The following is a 17966-nucleotide window of genomic DNA, read 5'->3' as shown; positions in this document are numbered from 1 at the left end:
TCCTTCAGATTGAACAACGCTGGCCGACTAATTGTAATACATCTTTGGACCAGCTTTCTCGTCAATGATCTCTGGAAAAAAAGATACTGTCAACCCTTGCTGTGGCGAAAACGCCACAAAAGTTTAAAGCTCACAGCACGTTCACCTACCGTTCAAAGAAAGAACCAGCACGGCATGCCCGTGGATCGAAACATTAGAATCCTCACACGTGTGGAAAAATGTAAGCTGTAATTGTTCCACATTTGTTGGTTCGAACTTGTCAGGCATATTTGAGTTGTATTTGAGCGCTGCACGACACAGGTAGAGTACTGACCGGAACGAGACGGAAGGACCGGGACGGACCGGGAACCGAGAGTGATCGAGCAGCGACTCCCAGGAAAAAAGAGGTTTTAAGATACGGCGGTTTGGGGACAGAGCTTTCACAGCGTAAAACGCCAGAATTCGCCGAGGGCATATTCTGGTCCAATTACGGAATACGACGGGAATCTCCCTGAACGCGCCGTGCCGCGTCTGCCGAGAACGCAAGAAAACACGACGGGATGAAATTCTCATCCAATTCTTGTGTATCCTTGAGGAATTTTGTCGACTGCCAAGATATACGAGAATACGCCTGACATTGGAGAAAATAAGGTTCTCGACCCCGCTTATCCAGGCCCGGAGGTCACTCGGGCTCGACTTAGACTTTTTTTTGTGCCGACTTGCTCCCTCAGTGAGCTCCTCCATGTTCCTCACTCTGGATTGTTCTCTTGTTCCCTCCTTTGAGCACGCTGACACACTGACATACTGATACACTTTTGGTTCTATAGCTTCATATAGCACCTGGATGCCGTCAGGACAAGGGGTGCAGGTGCATTTGAAGGTATTACAAAGAGGCGAAGGTGCGTCCCAGCAGTACCCAGTGACCCCTTGCTTCCGTGACCGCGCGTCTGACGTTGTCCTTTCCTTTCCTCGCTAGCATTCTAGGTCAAGTCTTTTGTAGTCCATACTATCTGGCTATATCGAACTATCCAGGGTGATGTTGTGCGAGTCCAAGGGCTCTGAGGCAGAGCGGCAAGCGATGAAGTGGGCGGCTTTGGATAATCATGTTCAGCAGAGCGGGTTCGTTCGCTTTCGTTCGTCGTGACCCATTGTACATATGTAGTTTTGTCCGTAGTGTATGCTTCATGGAAGCTGTTTCCTAGTATTATTTTCCTAATTTCCTGGCTGGCCGTATGTGAACATTTCAAAATGCTCGAAAATGGAGCGATAAATGAAACCAGAGGGTCTACAAAAGGAAATTACTGGCGTGCAAGCAATGCCGTCTATTTACAGCAGACCCGGGCGTGTTCGCAAAGATCCTGGTCGCATCTTGCGACATTCTGAGCGGATTCAGTCCGTATCTTGCAAAACTTACAAGAACACGCCAACTCAGACATTCTCGTCGTATTCCCGGCGTGTTCTCCTAAATTCAGCGAATACGCCGAAGATATCCGGCCGGCGGATTCTGAGGCTTTACGCTGTGTTTGGAGAACCCAGAGATCAAAGTGGCCCTGAGTTCCATTCTCCACTCTAGCGACTTCGCGCCACCTCTGCACAGAGCGCACCTTGTCCGCTCTTTATTCCATGACAGTTTTTCTTATATTTCTCTCGGGATACTACGTACCTGCCCCATTAAAACATACCCTGAAGTTGCTCAAGGAAAATACATGTTATAGTACCCTCAGCAGCATCCGAAGGCTTGAGGCGGAATACTCCGAACTCTGCTGCCTTCATCATATGCGGGGCTGGCGCTCCAGGTGGAGCAAGAATCCGGTCAGACAGATATGAACTCTGGGCCCGTTTCTTAAAACCTCTAAAGACGCCACCGCCACCGAAGAGGCGTGACGTGACGCTGTGACAAAGCTCGTCTCAAGACCTGTCCTAACGGAACAGGAAATCTAGGCGCATGGCATATGCGGGGCGAGGTCCAATCCCGGTGCGGACAATTTTGGGTCAGAAAGTGGTTCCATGTTTGATCATGGTGCGTACATTTTCGGTCTCCCAAGTACCCCACGTCCGATCCCAAACGAGACAAAAGTGGTGAGCTCGCAGCGAGGTCCGATCCTACCATAGCCCACAGTGCGCACAAAAGAGATAAAAATGACTCGTGAGAGATCCGGTCCAAACACTCGCCGACGAGGTGCGCACATAATGACAAATAAAACACATATTTTCGAGCTCTATGCTGGGCAAGGTCCGATACGAAATGCGTACCAAATGTCCTCCAAAACAGGGCACCCGATCCGAGTGCGTACATTCCGCTCCCAAATCGGTCCGGACAAAAAGGGCAAAATCCGGCGATTTTGGATCGGACCTCCCTAGGCATATGCCATGCGCCTGGAAATCTATTCTTGCTCTCGCCACTAGTACTCATCATCGACGTTGTGCAGTCGCCACCTCTCTTCATCATCAGCGCGGTTGCTCTCGGCCTGAAGTACTTCATTAAAACATGTCCGAGCCTCCAAAACTTCCATCGTCTCCCTCGCTCGCAGCCCTCCAAGCACTTCTCCGCTCTCTTCTCCGCATAACCACAACCGACCATCGCATCTTCCTCGGCACCTTCGTAGGCACCGACAAAGACCTCAACATCCTCCTCGTCAACACCGACGAGTTCCGCATCTCCTCCACAACCAAACCTGATCCTGCTGATGGTCCCGAAACATCAACAAGCGCAGAACCCGATGAAGAGCCAGAGGGAGGTCGCTATGTCGGTCAAGTGATGATACCTTGGAAGATGATCAAACGCATCGAGGCGGAGACGGCTGGTGTGGATGCGGCATTAGCAGCTGCTGCAAGCGGGACAGTGCTCGACGATCTGGATAGGGATTTCGAGGCTAGCCGATTGTATACATGATGTGAGGTCTTGTGGTTTGTGGCAGTTTGGTAGTTTGGTTGGTAGAGGGGGTTCCTCGCGGAACATGTCGAAGTGAGTAATTTATGTCCCGTATCGAAGTTTCATCAGACCATATAAAAGTCGTGACTCAAAGTTTTAGGCCTAAAGCTAATGATCACATTGACTGCCCGACAGGTAAACCATAAAAGCCGCCGACGTCTCTGCACCTCCCGCTTGCCTCTGCAGAGGTTCAAATAGATGGTGGAAACTCGCACGGAGATGCAGCGCCATCGATCAGCAAATGGCACGAAGATTCAGCAGTCGAGGCCAGTACTCGCGATGCACGCTGCACCTGGACGAGACCTTTCAGGGATCGACGGTCTTGACGCTCGCATTTTGTGCGCTCATACCGTCGTGGTGCATGTTGACGTAGATGCCGCTTCACACCCGAGTCATAACCAGTATCTATTGCGGATATGTGACGGCTACGCGGGGGCTTCACACAGGGACATCTCTGAACGGGTGTTAGCACGAACGTATATTATAGCATTAATAATGAATAGAAATGGACAGAACTCTACGTCCGAAGGCTGGTACAATAGCCTGCATGAAGATAGACGGGAGATAAAGCTCGCTCTCGATCGTGAATGCCCATACTGACTCCATGCCTTTACCCCTCCATGACGTGCCAGAGAGGTCTGAGGTGGGGGTCAGGGTGACCCCATCGAGGATGATGGAAGAAATCTCGATATATCATAGGATTGTCCATATCATGCCTGCAAGACGTACGCACACGAAAGCTCAGATCGGGCGAGAACAAAACAAGGATTGAAGACTTACGCGTCTTTCAAGTGTTGCTCAATTTCGGGGCGCCTCAGCCAGCATTCTACTATATCTCCTCCCATCTGCTCAATATGGTGGTGGCAATGTGAGCACCCCCATGGACCCCACATCTCGAACCCATACAAGTCACTGCTCTGCTCACGCAGCCTGATCTCGGTAGCCACTGTGTCGTCCATTACGGTGAAGAGAGGCTCCATATGAGATTCAGCACACTTCTCGTTTTCAGACAAAGTATGCTCCAACTAAATCAAAAAGAAGCTTGCGATCAGTTCTGTAGACCAAAATTAGAATACGCATGAGCTTACCAATTCTCGCCAGGTTAGTGCTGCTCGCCCCCTTTTACCTCGCCGGCGGTGGTACCCTTCATGTTCGTGCTGTACAGGACAATTGAGGCAGAGAAACCTGGCATCCAGTCGATCGAGATCAGCGGCCGTCGTCCGGCTCGAGTCCAGACTGAGTCGCTCCAAAATGGCAAGGACAATTCTCCTCCCATAGTCATCAAACACGGGTAAGCTGGAGGTAACGAGCTCGTCTGCCTCGAAACGTTTGCAGTGTTGGCATTTATGAGCGAAGACCTTCAAGCCGAATATGGCCTTCTCCAGTCCCTTCCTAGACCTGAATATTGAACGGTCATGTGGAAGCTGTCCACCGCAACGGAAAACAGAGGTTGCTAGCTCAAAGGCGGCATAAGCGGGAGGCAGAGTCGATTGCCATGGCGGCAGATCTTGCAAAAGAGCGGGATCGAATCCTGGTGGGATCGCTTTGGAAGGCATTCGGGCGATGATCGCTGCCCTACGCTGTGCTTCCAGGCTTGAGAGCAAAGGTCGCAGTTTCTCGCCCTCTGTTTGAATAAGCGCTCGCCGTTCGTCATGCGCCTCCGTATCGTCGTCGATGAGATTGCGCATTTTCGGTAAGGTGGAAAATTCGGAAGAGTTCGGGAGGCAGGCAAATGTGAGCGGATCGGGCAATATAGCCTTGACCAGTTCACGGTACACTTTGTTGACCATGCCTGAACGGGTCCGACGCCGCTTGTCAAGCTCGCGGGACAATCGAAAGGCCTTAGTCTCTTCTAACATAGGACGTATGGTTGGAAGATGAGACTCCCAAGCTGTTTGTCTTGTGAGCAAGAGTGTTGTAATATTGAAATGTACTGGAATAGACTTACCTTGCTCAGTGAAACGAGTCTCGTTATTCACTGACTTCATCTGCATGACTTTCCAGCAGTCTCTCTCCTCGTATCCGAGAGCGACACAGTGTTTCAAAAATCTGAGAAGACATGTCAGCAGATATAACTCAAGGTAAGACCTCATGCCACTTACTCTGACTTGCGCTTGTTCTTCTTTTCCTGCCTATCAGCCGCTCTGTGTGTCGCGCCTTCTTCAACCCATGCATTCCACAAAATTGCGACTGTCTTTCTACGTTCCAATTCTGTTTTCCTGTCCTCCAAAAACTGATCGAGAGCTTCATTCCTATTGCCTTGCTCGGTCAGACTGATGAGACAGATCGACTTCAGGTTGTCTTCAAACGTTATCAGGTCCTCGTCCCACCAGACGCGGCGGGGCCCTTCCTTGGAGCGTACTATATACATGGTTCCAAAGTCAATTACGATTAGCGGTTGAGCAAGATGAACGACGAACTCATGGTGTATGGTACATAATCTATGAACTCGGCAGAATTCGGAGCTTTCTCATAGACTTCTTCCTGAATAGACAGACACAGGCTTGACATGGCACGGATGAGTTGAGCCGGAGTAACATAGAAATCTAGAAAATCTAGAGGATCCACGCACTGTTGGTTCAGGCAATCACCGCACACACGACGGCGAAGCATAAAGTCCACCTTCAGAACTCGTTTGTTGCGACAGAGCTAGGACAAAACCCACGGTCGTCAGTAACTGGGGGTCGTTAAGAGTCTTGGGCATGAACGTACATGACACAATATGCCCCCAAATACTAAATTTGTCCACTCTATTAAGGACACATCTTCGGGAGGTGCAGGTAATCCAGGAACATTCCCGAATGCAGCTTTCCACAGAAACAGGGAGCTAGAGTCGAGGAGCAGCTTCTGAAACGAGCTTGAGACGCGCGAAAGGCTGAGCAGATCTGCAGGCGCGAGATGACCAAAAATCTGATTCATTGACGAATTACAACTCTATTAGAGATAGTAGAACGGGACGGACAGGCATGAATGCACACACCTCAAGAAGTATGTCCAGAGACATATTAGGTAGAATACTCAAACGGCCTGCATTTTTCCTTCTCCCTCCTGTTTTCTTTACTGTCTTCGTGTTGTCCACTTGCGGTCGCTTTCTCGCTCGCTTTGCTGGAGGAGGGTCTGTGTCATATCAAAGAGAAAATCAGTTCCGCCACGGTGCGCTAGCATTCGAGAACTATAACCCTTCCAGGACAAATGAATGCTCACCATCATCATCCTCAAGTGAATCGTCGTTTTGCCGTGGTTCTGTTGGCGTAGCACCGATCGCCACTGTCGACACTTGGCTACTCTCAGCGTTGTCGGCCGACAACCGAGGAGGCGGCAGCTTCCCGGTTTGCGAACGCGTCCTACGAGACATTTGTGAGGTCAATACTAAGAACGTCCGACCTTCAGCCCAAGGAGAACAGAACTTTTGAGAATGGCAAGCGCAAGAAAGAAGCACAAGTTGTGGAGGGAAACGGCCACGCCACAACCGAGCACGGTGCTTGCGGAGTTTGAATGTCACCCTACTCCGTACAACCAGGTGTGGCGCCTCTTCCCTCTGACCACCACCGTACACTACTGCAGCAGCACCATTGGTCACCATGGCCTCGACCTCTTCAGCACAAGACTTGCCACAGAATGACTTCAATCACCAGTTGGCTATCAAACTTTCTCGAGTCATGAACCTCGTCAACCCCAATGACCTGCTCGCGACCCGCGTCACTGACATTGCTAAGACAAACTCGGAGGAGGGCTTCATCAAAGGTGCGATATTTCCGACTATCTGTATGTCGTTGTATTTACCCTGACAGTGCAATATCATGCTACCCTTTAGCTGCTAAATCCTTCCACAAATTCAAGGACAACTTCCTCTCCGAGATTTACTCCGAGATTATAGCCCACTCCCAGCAAGAAACGACGGGCCACTTTCCGAAGCCAGTTCCAGGAATCACGGTCCACGATAGTGACGTACTCGAGCCAGAGCCCGTTAGACAGGGTGGTTTGATGAGGAAAGATTCTGTGCGTCCCGCTACATCAGTCACCTTGGCTAGTTCACTGACTAGGATGTTCGTACTTCTGGCCTTCCTGTTGATTAGCGTCACACATTCCGACAACCCGCAAGGACACTAGAACCACCTACGCCTAGGACATCAGTGCTGGGACTTGATAGACTTGCACAAGAGAAGAGGGCGGCCGCGGCTGCGAAGGATGAGGGAAGTCGAAAGAGGCCACGTCTAGACGACGACAATGAGCCTGTCTTCAAAGGTATGTTGTCCATCTATTACTTCTCTCGAATCTCACAGTAACTTATACGCTATTCTCGACCCCAAAGTTCCCTCACTGCCCGCGTCTCGTATGAACAATCGACAACGAGGTGCCGAAACCCCCTCACATGGCACAGGCCTGTCGGATGCAGGTAAAGCCCGTTTGCAAGAGTATAGAGCGAACAGGGAACGCCAAAGAGGTGCGCACATGGCATCCTTTTTCTCTTCCAGCGTCTTCTCATCATCCGCATAATGTGCAGAGGGAATCATTGCCAAACAAGAACAGCGTCAGGACGGTCCTCGCGGTTTAGGTGACTTTCAACGTCGCTCCAATAAAGACAGAGACGGGCGCAATAATAACCGTAACCGCGACGATAATCGAAATCGTGAATCTCGCTCCTGGGATGCAAACGCTACACCTCGTTCTGAGCGTGGTGGACGCGAAGACGGACCCTCCATGCGTGTACCCGATGTTGGTTGGGATTCGACACCTCGGAATCAGCGAGGCTCTGACGGAGGCTGGGGTGGCGCGAAAAGCCGGGCATGGGACGCCCCAACGCCCCGGACTGTGAGGGGCGGTAGTCCGGATGATGATAAGGAGACAGTGATGGATGCGCGGGAGTGGGAGGAAGAGCAAATCCGTCTGGATAGAGACTGGTATTCGGGTGCGGAAGAAGGAGGCTTAATGGGTGATGAGGAGCACAACCCATTGGCTCAGTATGAGGATCTGGCGGCGATTAAGCAGGCTGAGATCGCGAAGAAACAGGTCGTACGTGCCCATTCACTGCTCCCTACTTCCTGTAATTATCTCACATCCCCTGCAGAAGAAAGTCTCGGCCAGGCAGGCGCAATACGTGAGTCCTTTCCAACGACTCTGAAATGCGCCCACCACTCATGATTTGCGTAGAACGCCGACAATGACCTCTGGGAAGCCAACCGGATGGTCACCTCCGGTGTCGCCACCCGAAAAGGTGTCGACCTTGATTTCGAAGATGACTCCGAGTCCACGGTTCACGTTATGGTCCATGATCTCAAACCGCCCTTTCTTGATGGCCGGACGGTGTACACCAAGCAGCTTGATACCATTAACCCCATCCGCGATCCCACATCTGATCTAGCTGTGTTCTCCAAGAAAGGCAGCGCCTTGGTGAAGGAGAAGCGAGAGCAAGCAGAACGCGCGAAGGCTGCCGCAAAACTGGCTGCGTTGGGCGGGACGAGCCTAGGGAACATCATGGGTGTGAAAGATGAGGAAGCAGAAGCTGAGGGTAAGCTCCATTCCTTAGTTCATGCTCTTTTATCGAGATATCGTGGGCTTGGATGCGTAGATTGGACATTCACGTAGTTCTTTTCGGTTCGGGCAATTTACAGCCGCGGCGGAGGCCAAGGCCAAGGATGGGGAGAAGGAGGACTACAAGGGTGACTCCAAGTTTGCAACACATTTGAAGTCTTCGGCGGGTGTCAGTTCTTTTGCGAAGTCCCGGACGTTGAAGGAGCAGAGAGAGTATCTCCCGGCTTTCGCATGTCGGGAGGACCTTTTGCGGACCATCCGGGATAATCAAGGTCAGTCCTTTTATTGCGTCAAGCCCTTCAATTCTGACGAGAGATCTAGTCGTTGTGGTCGTCGGTGAGACTGGATCCGGAAAGACGACTCAGCTCGGTCAGTTTTTGTATGAGGACGGCTACTGCTCGCATGGCATTGTTGGATGCACGCAACCACGTCGTGTCGCCGCTATGTCTGTCGCCAAACGTGTTAGTGAGGAGATGGATTGCAAGCTTGGGTCTCTGGTCGGATATGCTATCCGGTTTGAGGATTGCACGTCAGCTGAAACGAAGATTAAGTGTGAGTCTCTGCCTCTCTGTCGCATTCAAAAATTCACCCGACTGATTTTCCTATATAGTCATGACGGATGGTGTGCTTCTTCGCGAGTCCCTAAATGAAGGCGATTTGGATCGGTACAGCGTCATTATCCTTGATGAAGCACACGAGCGTTCGCTCAGTACTGACGTATTGATGGGTCTACTACGGAAGAGTGAGTTACTGTCCGTTTCTCGGTGGATATACACCTAAATTTAGCGACATATACAGTCCTTTCAAGGAGACGAGATCTGAAGCTCATCGTCACATCTGCAACAATGAATGCTGAGAAGGTGTGTCTTCGCCCGTTTACCTGCTTGTTGCACTGCCCTCAACGGTCTCTTTATTAGTTCTCAACCTTTTACGGTAACGCGCCATGCTTCACGATCCCTGGCCGTACTTTCCCAGTCGAAACCTACCACTCCAAGTCGCCCTGCGAAGATTATGTCGACAGCGCCGTGAAGCAAGTCCTCCAGATCCATTTGTCGCTTCCTCCAGGGGATATTCTTGTCTTCATGACCGGTCAGGAGGATATCGAGATCACTTGTCAGGTCGTTCAAGGTATGATATATACCCGCTTTGCCATCGCGTTCTCAGCAATTTTGCTAACTTGCAACCAGAGCGACTTGCACAACTGGATGATCCTGCCCCCTTAGCAGTACTGCCCATCTACTCGCAGATGCCTGCAGATCTACAGGCCAAGATATTCGACCCTACGTCGGACGGGCGGCGAAAGGTCATTGTGGCTACAAATATTGCAGAGACTTCATTGACTGGTCAGTCACCTTTCACTAATTTTGTGCCATAATGAATAAACTCATGCGCATACCCCTTTACTAGTTGATGGTATCCTCTATGTCGTCGACGCTGGTTTCTCCAAGCTCAAAGTCTACAATCCTAAGGTCGGCATGGATGCTCTACAGATCACACCTATTTCCCAAGCGAACGCGAACCAGCGTACTGGGCGTGCAGGACGTACGGGAAGCGGGTTTTGCTACAGGCTGTACACGGAGATGGCTTATAGGAATGAGCTGTTCGAAAACACGATCCCGGAAATTCAAAGAACGAACTTGGCGAATACAGTATTGCTGTTGAAAAGTCTTGGAGTCAAGAATCTTTTGGAGTTCGATTTCATGGATCCACCTCCTCAGGTATGTCTATATCTCCAGCTCGTCTTTGATATGACGAATTACTGACCTCGCATTCTGCCAGGCCAACATTCTCAACTCCATGTACCAGCTCTGGGTACTTGGTGCCCTCGACAACGTCGGCGACCTCACGCCTATTGGTCGCAAGATGTCGGAATTTCCGATGGAACCGTCCATGGCAAAGATGCTCATCACCTCCGTCGAGTACAAGTGCTCGTCTGAGATGTTGACCATCGTGTCGATGCTTTCCGTCCCGAGTGTGTTCTATAGGCCGAAGGAAAGGATGGAAGAAGCGGACGCGGCAAGGGAGAAGTTCAATGTCCCTGAAAGTGATCATCTGACGCTGCTGAACGTGTTCAATCAGTGGAAGAGTCATGGGTATGCGATCTCATCTACTTTTCCCTGCATTCTCATTGGCGAACACTCATGGTATATACAGTTACCGTGATGATTGGTCCATGAAACACTTCCTACACCCCAAGCTCCTCAGGAAAGCTCGTGAAGTCCGTGTTCAACTTGAGGATATCATGAAGTTCCAGAAGATGGACATCGTCTCCGCTGGTACCGACTTTGATATGATCCGCAAAGCCATCACCGCGGGATACTTCCACCAGGCCGCTCGTGTCAAGGGTATCGGCGAGTTCGTGAATATACGCTCCGGTCTACCAACACATTTGCACCCAACCAGTGCATTGTATGGGCTCGGATGTGCGTTCCATTCCTCCTACAATTTCATTGCACCAGTTTTCTAATGAATGCCCTCCGCAGACACCCCGTCATATGTCATCTACCACGAGCTGATCCTGACCTCGAAGGAGTACATGACCCAGGTCACAGCCGTTGACCCCTATTGGCTTGGTAAGTCCATCCTTCATTGCTTTCGTGCAAGTTCCACCCTTGGCTGATACACGCATCTACAGCCGAGCTCGGTTCTGTGTTCTATTCCGTCCGTGAGAAGAACTTCGATGAGCGAGGAAACCGCCGTCAAGCAGACAGAGAATTCTCCAGGCGTGCAGAACTCGAGACGGAGATGGCCAAACAGCGTGAAGCGTAAGACTCCTTCATTTCTCCGTTCGAATATCAGTTAGTCAGCTTACTGACGTGTCTTTGCGAATAGAACTGCGCGGCAGGCGAAGGAGGAAGCAGAGACGGTCAAGATTGCAAGTAGTTCAGCTTCGAAGATTGTCGTTCCCGGAACTCCAAGACATACGGGCATCGGGGCAGGAGCCAGAGTCACGCAGACACCGAGGAGAAGAGTGGGTATTTAGGGCTCGGTCTTGTGTACTGGGTATGGTTGGGAGCTTTTCACTGTAATTTATTTCGCTGAGGGCTACATGATACCGGTGTAGACCTATGTACGAACCCACACACACCCTGCGGTTATGACACTAGGACCAAGCTATTTGTGGCCATACGTACCATTCTAGGTGACAGAAATCCCGGGTACTTTGTCCAGTAAGTGGATACTTATACGAATTTCTCTACAAAACTTTTGATTCCGTCGACATAGATTGTTGGAAGACGTAAGACTACAAATGCTTCGTGAGATTAGACTTCTATGTGCTCTATTTGCGATTGATTCAGTAGACTGGGAGTGCGCCGCCTGCAATGATACATGTGAGTACATCAACAAGTTGCGGCCACGATGGGATATGCACATACCATCCACGACAATATCCGTAGCATTGATATAGCTCCCCGCACTACTACACAACATCACCACCACACCCGCCAACTCCTCCGGTTCACCCATCCTTCCGAACGGGTTCCGCTCCGCCCACAACGCTCTAGCCTCCGCCAGCCCGTCTCCCTCATTCAGGATGGTGTTCATGTATCCTGGACTGACACTGTTCACGCGGATACCGTGATGAGCCCATTCAGCTCCGAGGCAACGAGCAGTATGGATGACGGCGGCTTTGGAAGCGTTGTATGCGACCTGTGGTTGGGGAAAGTTGACCGCGTGGCCGGAAATTGAAGCGGTACAGACGATGGACCCCGACGTCTTTTGTTTGATCATTTGTCTGAAGGAGAGCCGAGATCAGCCCTCGCTACACGAGAAAGCAGTCGTACCAATGAAGACGATACCTACCTTCCAACAATCTGGGCGGACAACCATGTACCCGTCGCATTGATCTCTATCATCCGCCGCCACTGCTCAGGTCTGATATCCTCCGCATGCTGCGTGCCTACCACTCCCGCAAAACAAAGCAGGATATTCACACTCCCAAGTTTCTCCACCGTCGCATCCACGGCATCTTGCAGCATCTTCTCGTTCGTCACGTCTGCAGGCTGCGTGATGATTTTCGCGTTGGGGAAGTCGGCGCGTAGTGCCTGGACGGCCTGAGAGGCTATGGTAGTCTCGAGAGTTGATGGGAGGTCGAATAGGGAAAGACCACCTGCGCCGTGCTCGAGCAGAGCGCGACAGACGCAGAGAGCTATACCTCCTGCACCTCCGGTCACTATATCCATACATCGTAAGTACATCATAAACAAATGTCCATATTATTTGGGTTTGGAGACACAGCTCTCACCGATAGCATTCCCCTTGATCGCAAAACGAGCAGCAGCACGTTGGGCCACAGACAGACCCAGAGGAATAACGGGTGGCGCAGTCAGAGGATTAGACTCGGTCGAGAACTGAAATTTTGGGATAGATCGTTTCGTGAGCTCCTCGCGGGAGACCATTCCTTCTCCAGGCATGTTGACTGAGGAGTGAGTGCGAAGAAAGCTTCAAGGGAAGTAGATCTTACAGTGCCAGATGTTGCCAGTGGGCACGGAGAAACGGACGTTACCCCGCAATTCGAGTCAGTGCTTTTATGCACCATTCCATAGACCATGCACCTGACCGCGACGACCCCTATCTCGACAACAAGCGTGATGAGGCGTGAGGGTAGAAGTCCTGAGATCTTCGATTGACGAGCAGTTCGGTCATAGATAACAAGGGCATGCGTTTGTTGTGTGTCGTATACATACCGTTCTCCGAGTCATCGATGTGCGGTGGTCGACTCTCGGAGTGTTCAAATTCACCTCTGTGGGAGCAGTCGAGTCCATCCTAGAAGGTATGTGAGATAAGCTAAGCTCAGTCATGGGGCTTGGCCGAAAACAAGCTCAAATGTTGTTTTCAGCCGGGAAACAAGAACTTGAATAATTATGTAAGGTCTATGAGGAGAGGGTCACATCAAGCCACGTAGAACGGTCCAAGAAGGATAGAACATACCAAGCCAGATTCTCGACACGATGACCATGCGATGGACCCGAAACAGATCTTTCCAGAGCGTTCATACGGTTTTTTCATGAGACGTAAGCCTAGTAGGTCAGTCCCATCGATACTCGAGATCCGTCAAGTCATTTTTCAATGCGGCAGCCTTCTTGAATCTTTCCTCGAATAAGACTTTGCCTCCACCGATCGTGTTTTCGTGGACTAAAGGGGATGGTAAGGGTGATGTCAGCTAGCTGTAGCCCAAAGTCAAATGTGATGATTTGAATGCGCACTGAACCACGCCGCACGGATCCATCGTCGTGCCTGCGTCTTCTCCAGCATCATCGTGAAAACGGCGGCCATCTGCGTAATAATGAAGATGCATTGCTCCTGCGTTGTTGTGTTTGCTGGCAACCTTCCCTTCAACATCGGTAACGCGAACTCTGACTTTTGACCAGGTTGACCGCGGGTGTTGGCTTTATAGCGAGGCGAGTATTGCGGTTCGTCAGGGAATATGTCCAAACCAGCCGCACGAAGGGCCTCTACGCCATGACGAATCATTGCTTTTGCGGCGACACGATCAACAGGTGCACGAGAGGTAGCCTTCTCCTGGTACCACTGCATGGCTTCGTCATGACTGTCGAGCAGAGTATAATGGGTCGTCCGACCGGATCTCGCGAAGGATGACTGTAGGTGTTCGATGGCGCTATTCAGCTCAGTCTCTGAGGAGCAACTCCTGAGATTACGTTTCTGGAAGCTGTCCCAAACGTTCCACGCATCTTCGGTGTCCAGTCTGTCCAGTTCGCAGAGGTCACAATTGCAAGGACCCAAGAGCTTGGTGAAGAGGTCCTTCGAACGAGTCCGTGCATTCCCAGCTGGTGACACGTACGCCAGTGTTATCTCGGTATTTTTAGGGATATCACGGTTGGATCGGATGACCATGGTGTCGCCAAAGAGCCTCCATGTCGCATTTGGAGCGCAGGAGTGATTGAAGAGCGAGGGCAAGGTATGGAGAACGGCAGAATGCTGGCCGAGCTTCGAAGGTGGAACAACGGACGCAACCCTTACTGTGTCTCCGCCGAAACAGTTCGAGAAGATCACTCCGTCGATGTAATCGACGTTTATGTCGGCTGGGTCGGGGGGAGCGTGGCACGCAAGGACTGGTTCCGTACCCAGCGGAGGGTATGTCGTAGAGGGAAGATGGAAACGGTCTGGGTCTGCATTCGAGAACAGACCGTAGATCAGTGGGGTATCCTCCGGACATCCATATAACCTGCATGATACTTCTAAGTCAGCCACTAGGAGAGTGAAGGGCACGTACGAGCACTTTACCTCGTAATGACCTTTTGAACCAGGTCGACCTCAGAACCCCCTGCGATCGTCTGGGTGGGAACATGAATGATATTCATACTCTTCTTCTGTTCCTGTTCTGCCGCCGACACGAGAGCGTACGCTTTCGAAACAACCTGTCCCAGCTTGGCCTTAAGATCGTCGTCGTCGAGATCGCTCGAAGAAGTAAGCATACCAATAATGCACCCGCTCGAATATCCTCAGTCGCACGCACACCACGACCACCACCTCGATCAGGCATCCCGCAAACTTTGAGCGGCCCAACAAAGTCGGCGACGTCGACGGGGGCCCCGTTCCCCTCCAGGCCACTACGAAACATAGCCTCCCAATCGTACACTCCGCTTGTCGTCTCTTCCATCCGAGTCTGGCACCTCTTGATCCAGGTTTTATCCGCAAGTTGTCCGCTTCGACCGAGCGAAGTGAATCGCGCAAGCGCATCGCTATATTTGGCGAGACCGTAGAGCGCCCGCGCAGCACGGAAGTCTGCTTTGTCTCTGTTCCCTTTTGCAACTGACTGCGTATGCGATGACGACCCCCCGGGGTCGGTGACCAACTCTAGTACCTTGGATGCATCTCTGTAGGCAGCGGCGTACCACTCCAGACGTAGAAAGGCCATACACCGGTTGAGCAGTAGATCGACAGACGAAAGGTTGATTGAAAGACCTTGAGACCAAGAGCTGACGGCCGCTACGAAATGGCTCTGCCGGAAGTGGCTGGTACCGACACTCTTGAAGGTTTCCGGATTATCTAGCATGGACTGGCGCCAGCTGTATCCTTCCAGAAGAGGATGGGCACGGTTAAGGACGAGGACATCAGAAGGCGAGTCGACTCTGACTGTGGCACGCTGGCGATCTGCGGTGACTACAATGAACGGCTCGCGAATTAACAGAACGGTTCCTGTTGGGAACATGGCATCGATGGCAGACAGGTCGGCTTGATAAAGGTCAGGGAGGTTGTCTAGTGTGAGTAAGATGCAGGCTCCCGCGTCGTCCTCCACGGCAAGTTGGACCGAAATATCTTGAGCTGAGGCATGTCAGAGAGAAAATCATGTTTTACATGATTGAAATCAGCAAACTCACCCGGAAGACATAGCGTCCGGCAGAATAAATATGTGCCCTGAAATGAATAGTTAGTCATGTTGAATTGACCGTAGGATTGCTTTCTATACCGACCTCGTAGCGTTGAGGTGCTCGGAGAGCCGTAAGATCCACTTCTAAATATGAGTATGAGTCCTCAACATGACCAACGAAAAGCGCTCACATCTGCTCAAGCTTTTCAGAGGCATCGTCGAAAAATATTTTGGCAAACCCTGAACAAAACGGCATTCACCATGTGTAGGCATGTCTGGAAAATCGTTCTGTCCATGCTTATCCCTGCGGTCTTGAAGTGCTTTACAGAGGTTCTCGCGGTCATCAAGTTGGACGGTCTCTGGCCGGAGAGATCGGGCGGCTTCTTCGTCTTTGATCGAGACTCTGACGAAGGATGTGAGTACGACGTTTCGCATGAAGGAGGCCTCTATCGACATAGTTGGTTGACGTGTTGTATGCGAAGTAGACGGGGATGATGGTCGAGTTTATGTGGCGCGTGAACCGTGCAGAAGGCTATATAGTGAGTAGTGAAATTTATGTGGCGCATATCCCCGTGAGCGACGACATGCAATCAATATGCGGTCTTAGTAAACGAGATACCTTAGCATAGCTCCCCCATCCTCCTTCACGCATGTATGCAGCCGGTCGTCGCAAGTCCTACTAGGATCTCGAGGTGCGTTGAAAGCATAGTATCTGGGTGCTACTTACGTTACGTGGATCATATCCACTGTGCGTATGTAGAACGCCTGGTCGGCACGGAGGTACCGACCTGGCACGAAAATCATGAATTTTCGTCTGCGAAGCCGCAGTGCCGGGTCCGATCCCAGGTTCGATCTATGTGCGTTGGTTTTTGAACACGAACAAGAGGTTTTCATGCGGGAGGGTCCTTTGGGTGAATTCTGCCGGCCCGTAAAGGCCTTTGACTCCAAGCCTCCGGTGCCCTTCTGCGGCTGCTGCCAACGATGGGGCCACCGTGCGCTCTCCTGCAGATCTCCAACCAAGAACTGCCCGCGATGCGGGTTGTCTCACGATGAACGCCAACACGATCGGCATTGCCCCTCGTGTGTGGCATCTCCTTCCACAACGGGTGGGTGTTCGCATGCACCCAAGTGCTACAACTGCGGTGGGCCACACCGGGCCGATTCACGGGAGTGCGCGTTCTTCCTCCATCGGAGGGATCCCGAGTGGATTCGGACGCATACTCCTAGCCGCAACACACCACCAAAGTCTCGCGATAAGGGGGCGCCTCCCCCCTCCCAGGTTAATCGCCCTACCAGGCCCCGAGTAGCGGATTACATGCCTGGGGCATCGTCGGAAGACAGAGTGGTGTTCGACTCTCCCTTTGATGGTCCGCCACCAAAAAAGGCGAAGGCGAATAAGAAGAAGTAGTGGGTTCTTCATTTTGTTTTCTTCACACACGGCCATTCTACGGTAGTTGTGTCTCATATCCCCCGTCCTTTTACGGATCTCACTTGAACGTTCGATACCTCTCTTTCGAAACAGCAGACAGTATTCTGAGTAGGTAGACTTCTCTTATGGACTCAGTCGACAATTGCCCATCTTGTATGTAGCTACCTATCGTACGAAGCGCCCCTGGCTCCGCCGGCGCTATATAAATGTGTTGAATTTTAAAAAAAAAAAAAAAAAAAAAAAAAGAGGGTCCTTTGGGGCGGAGCGTGAACCTCCTGTGGGCGGAGTTCGGACTGAGATGTGGCTGCCCTGCGGCCAACTTGTGGCCGTTGTTCGTCTTGCTGTCCTGTCCATGCTGAGCATCCTGCTGTCATAAAGGTGACAATGCAACCGAAAGGGACTCAGACAGTAAACGTCCTCGAATGGCATCTCTGTAGTTCCCAGATCCCAAAGGCCCATCGCAATAAGTAGTACGACTCTTCTGAATCGTGGCTGCCTGGAGGCCCCCCACAGTACCAAAACACACCCCACGAGCAAGTAGAAAATAGCAATGTTCATCGTAAGTACGCTGCCTCCAATACCAACAGCAGACAGAACGCCGTCCGGAACGTGTACGTGTATAGTAAGTAGTTTGTCTTAGAGAATAAATAAGGTCACCGCAACCAGCACTATCACCACCACCACCAGCATACCACGTACGTACGTATAAATCCAAATAAACAAAATAAATGAACAGACATACATACATATGGAGCTTTCAT

General features: G+C 51.2%; 7 protein-coding genes across 7 annotated transcripts; 3 read left to right on the top strand and 4 right to left on the bottom strand.

Moving 5' to 3' along the window:
* Positions 1 to 665: 665 nt before the first annotated feature.
* On the bottom strand, positions 666 to 1357 carry STEHIDRAFT_117086 (uncharacterized protein; the record flags this gene model as incomplete). The annotated part of the gene is made up of 3 exons (XM_007298505.1): positions 666 to 909; positions 987 to 1107; positions 1317 to 1357. Coding segments are annotated over 3 exons (406 nt in total), but the record flags the coding sequence as incomplete, so codon positions are not given.
* Positions 1358 to 2488: 1131 nt separating this feature from the next.
* STEHIDRAFT_45105 (uncharacterized protein) lies at positions 2489 to 2776 on the top strand (the record flags this gene model as incomplete). Its single annotated transcript, XM_007297876.1, has 2 exons — positions 2489 to 2669; positions 2718 to 2776. Coding segments are annotated over 2 exons (240 nt in total), but the record flags the coding sequence as incomplete, so codon positions are not given.
* Positions 2777 to 3521: 745 nt separating this feature from the next.
* STEHIDRAFT_126869 (uncharacterized protein) lies at positions 3522 to 6266 on the bottom strand (the record flags this gene model as incomplete). Its single annotated transcript, XM_007298504.1, has 10 exons — positions 3522 to 3627; positions 3692 to 3936; positions 4000 to 4802; positions 4860 to 4960; positions 5014 to 5272; positions 5332 to 5414; positions 5484 to 5560; positions 5624 to 5821; positions 5892 to 6028; positions 6116 to 6266. 10 exons carry the CDS (start codon positions 6264 to 6266, stop codon positions 3522 to 3524), a joined length of 2160 nt encoding a protein of 719 aa, XP_007298566.1.
* Positions 6267 to 6492: 226 nt separating this feature from the next.
* On the top strand, positions 6493 to 8497 carry STEHIDRAFT_48067 (uncharacterized protein; the record flags this gene model as incomplete). The annotated part of the gene is made up of 7 exons (XM_007298031.1): positions 6493 to 6655; positions 6726 to 6910; positions 6988 to 7156; positions 7224 to 7355; positions 7416 to 7924; positions 7980 to 8009; positions 8063 to 8497. 7 exons carry the CDS (start codon positions 6493 to 6495, stop codon positions 8495 to 8497), a joined length of 1623 nt encoding a protein of 540 aa, XP_007298093.1.
* Positions 8498 to 9689: 1192 nt separating this feature from the next.
* STEHIDRAFT_47956 (P-loop containing nucleoside triphosphate hydrolase protein) lies at positions 9690 to 11426 on the top strand (the record flags this gene model as incomplete). The annotated part of the gene is made up of 7 exons (XM_007298022.1): positions 9690 to 9786; positions 9851 to 10161; positions 10223 to 10536; positions 10598 to 10866; positions 10927 to 11016; positions 11079 to 11208; positions 11276 to 11426. The coding sequence occupies 7 exons, from the start codon at positions 9690 to 9692 to the stop codon at positions 11424 to 11426; spliced, it is 1362 nt and encodes a 453-aa protein (XP_007298084.1).
* A 312-nt stretch (positions 11427 to 11738) lies between these two features.
* Positions 11739 to 12858, bottom strand: STEHIDRAFT_106625 (NAD-P-binding protein; the record flags this gene model as incomplete). Its single annotated transcript, XM_007298503.1, has 4 exons — positions 11739 to 11761; positions 11821 to 12179; positions 12248 to 12617; positions 12690 to 12858. 4 exons carry the CDS (start codon positions 12856 to 12858, stop codon positions 11739 to 11741), a joined length of 921 nt encoding a protein of 306 aa, XP_007298565.1.
* Positions 12859 to 13472: 614 nt separating this feature from the next.
* Positions 13473 to 16232, bottom strand: STEHIDRAFT_106624 (uncharacterized protein; the record flags this gene model as incomplete). Its single annotated transcript, XM_007298502.1, has 7 exons — positions 13473 to 13579; positions 13651 to 14630; positions 14690 to 14838; positions 14883 to 15730; positions 15787 to 15920; positions 15968 to 16016; positions 16037 to 16232. 7 exons carry the CDS (start codon positions 16230 to 16232, stop codon positions 13473 to 13475), a joined length of 2463 nt encoding a protein of 820 aa, XP_007298564.1.
* Positions 16233 to 17966: the final 1734 nt, after the last annotated feature.

This window comes from Stereum hirsutum, assembly GCF_000264905.1.
Source record: "Stereum hirsutum FP-91666 SS1 unplaced genomic scaffold STEHIscaffold_1, whole genome shotgun sequence".
NCBI lineage: Eukaryota > Fungi > Basidiomycota > Agaricomycetes > Russulales > Stereaceae > Stereum > Stereum hirsutum.
This window is presented reverse-complemented; position numbering and strand designations above follow the sequence as displayed.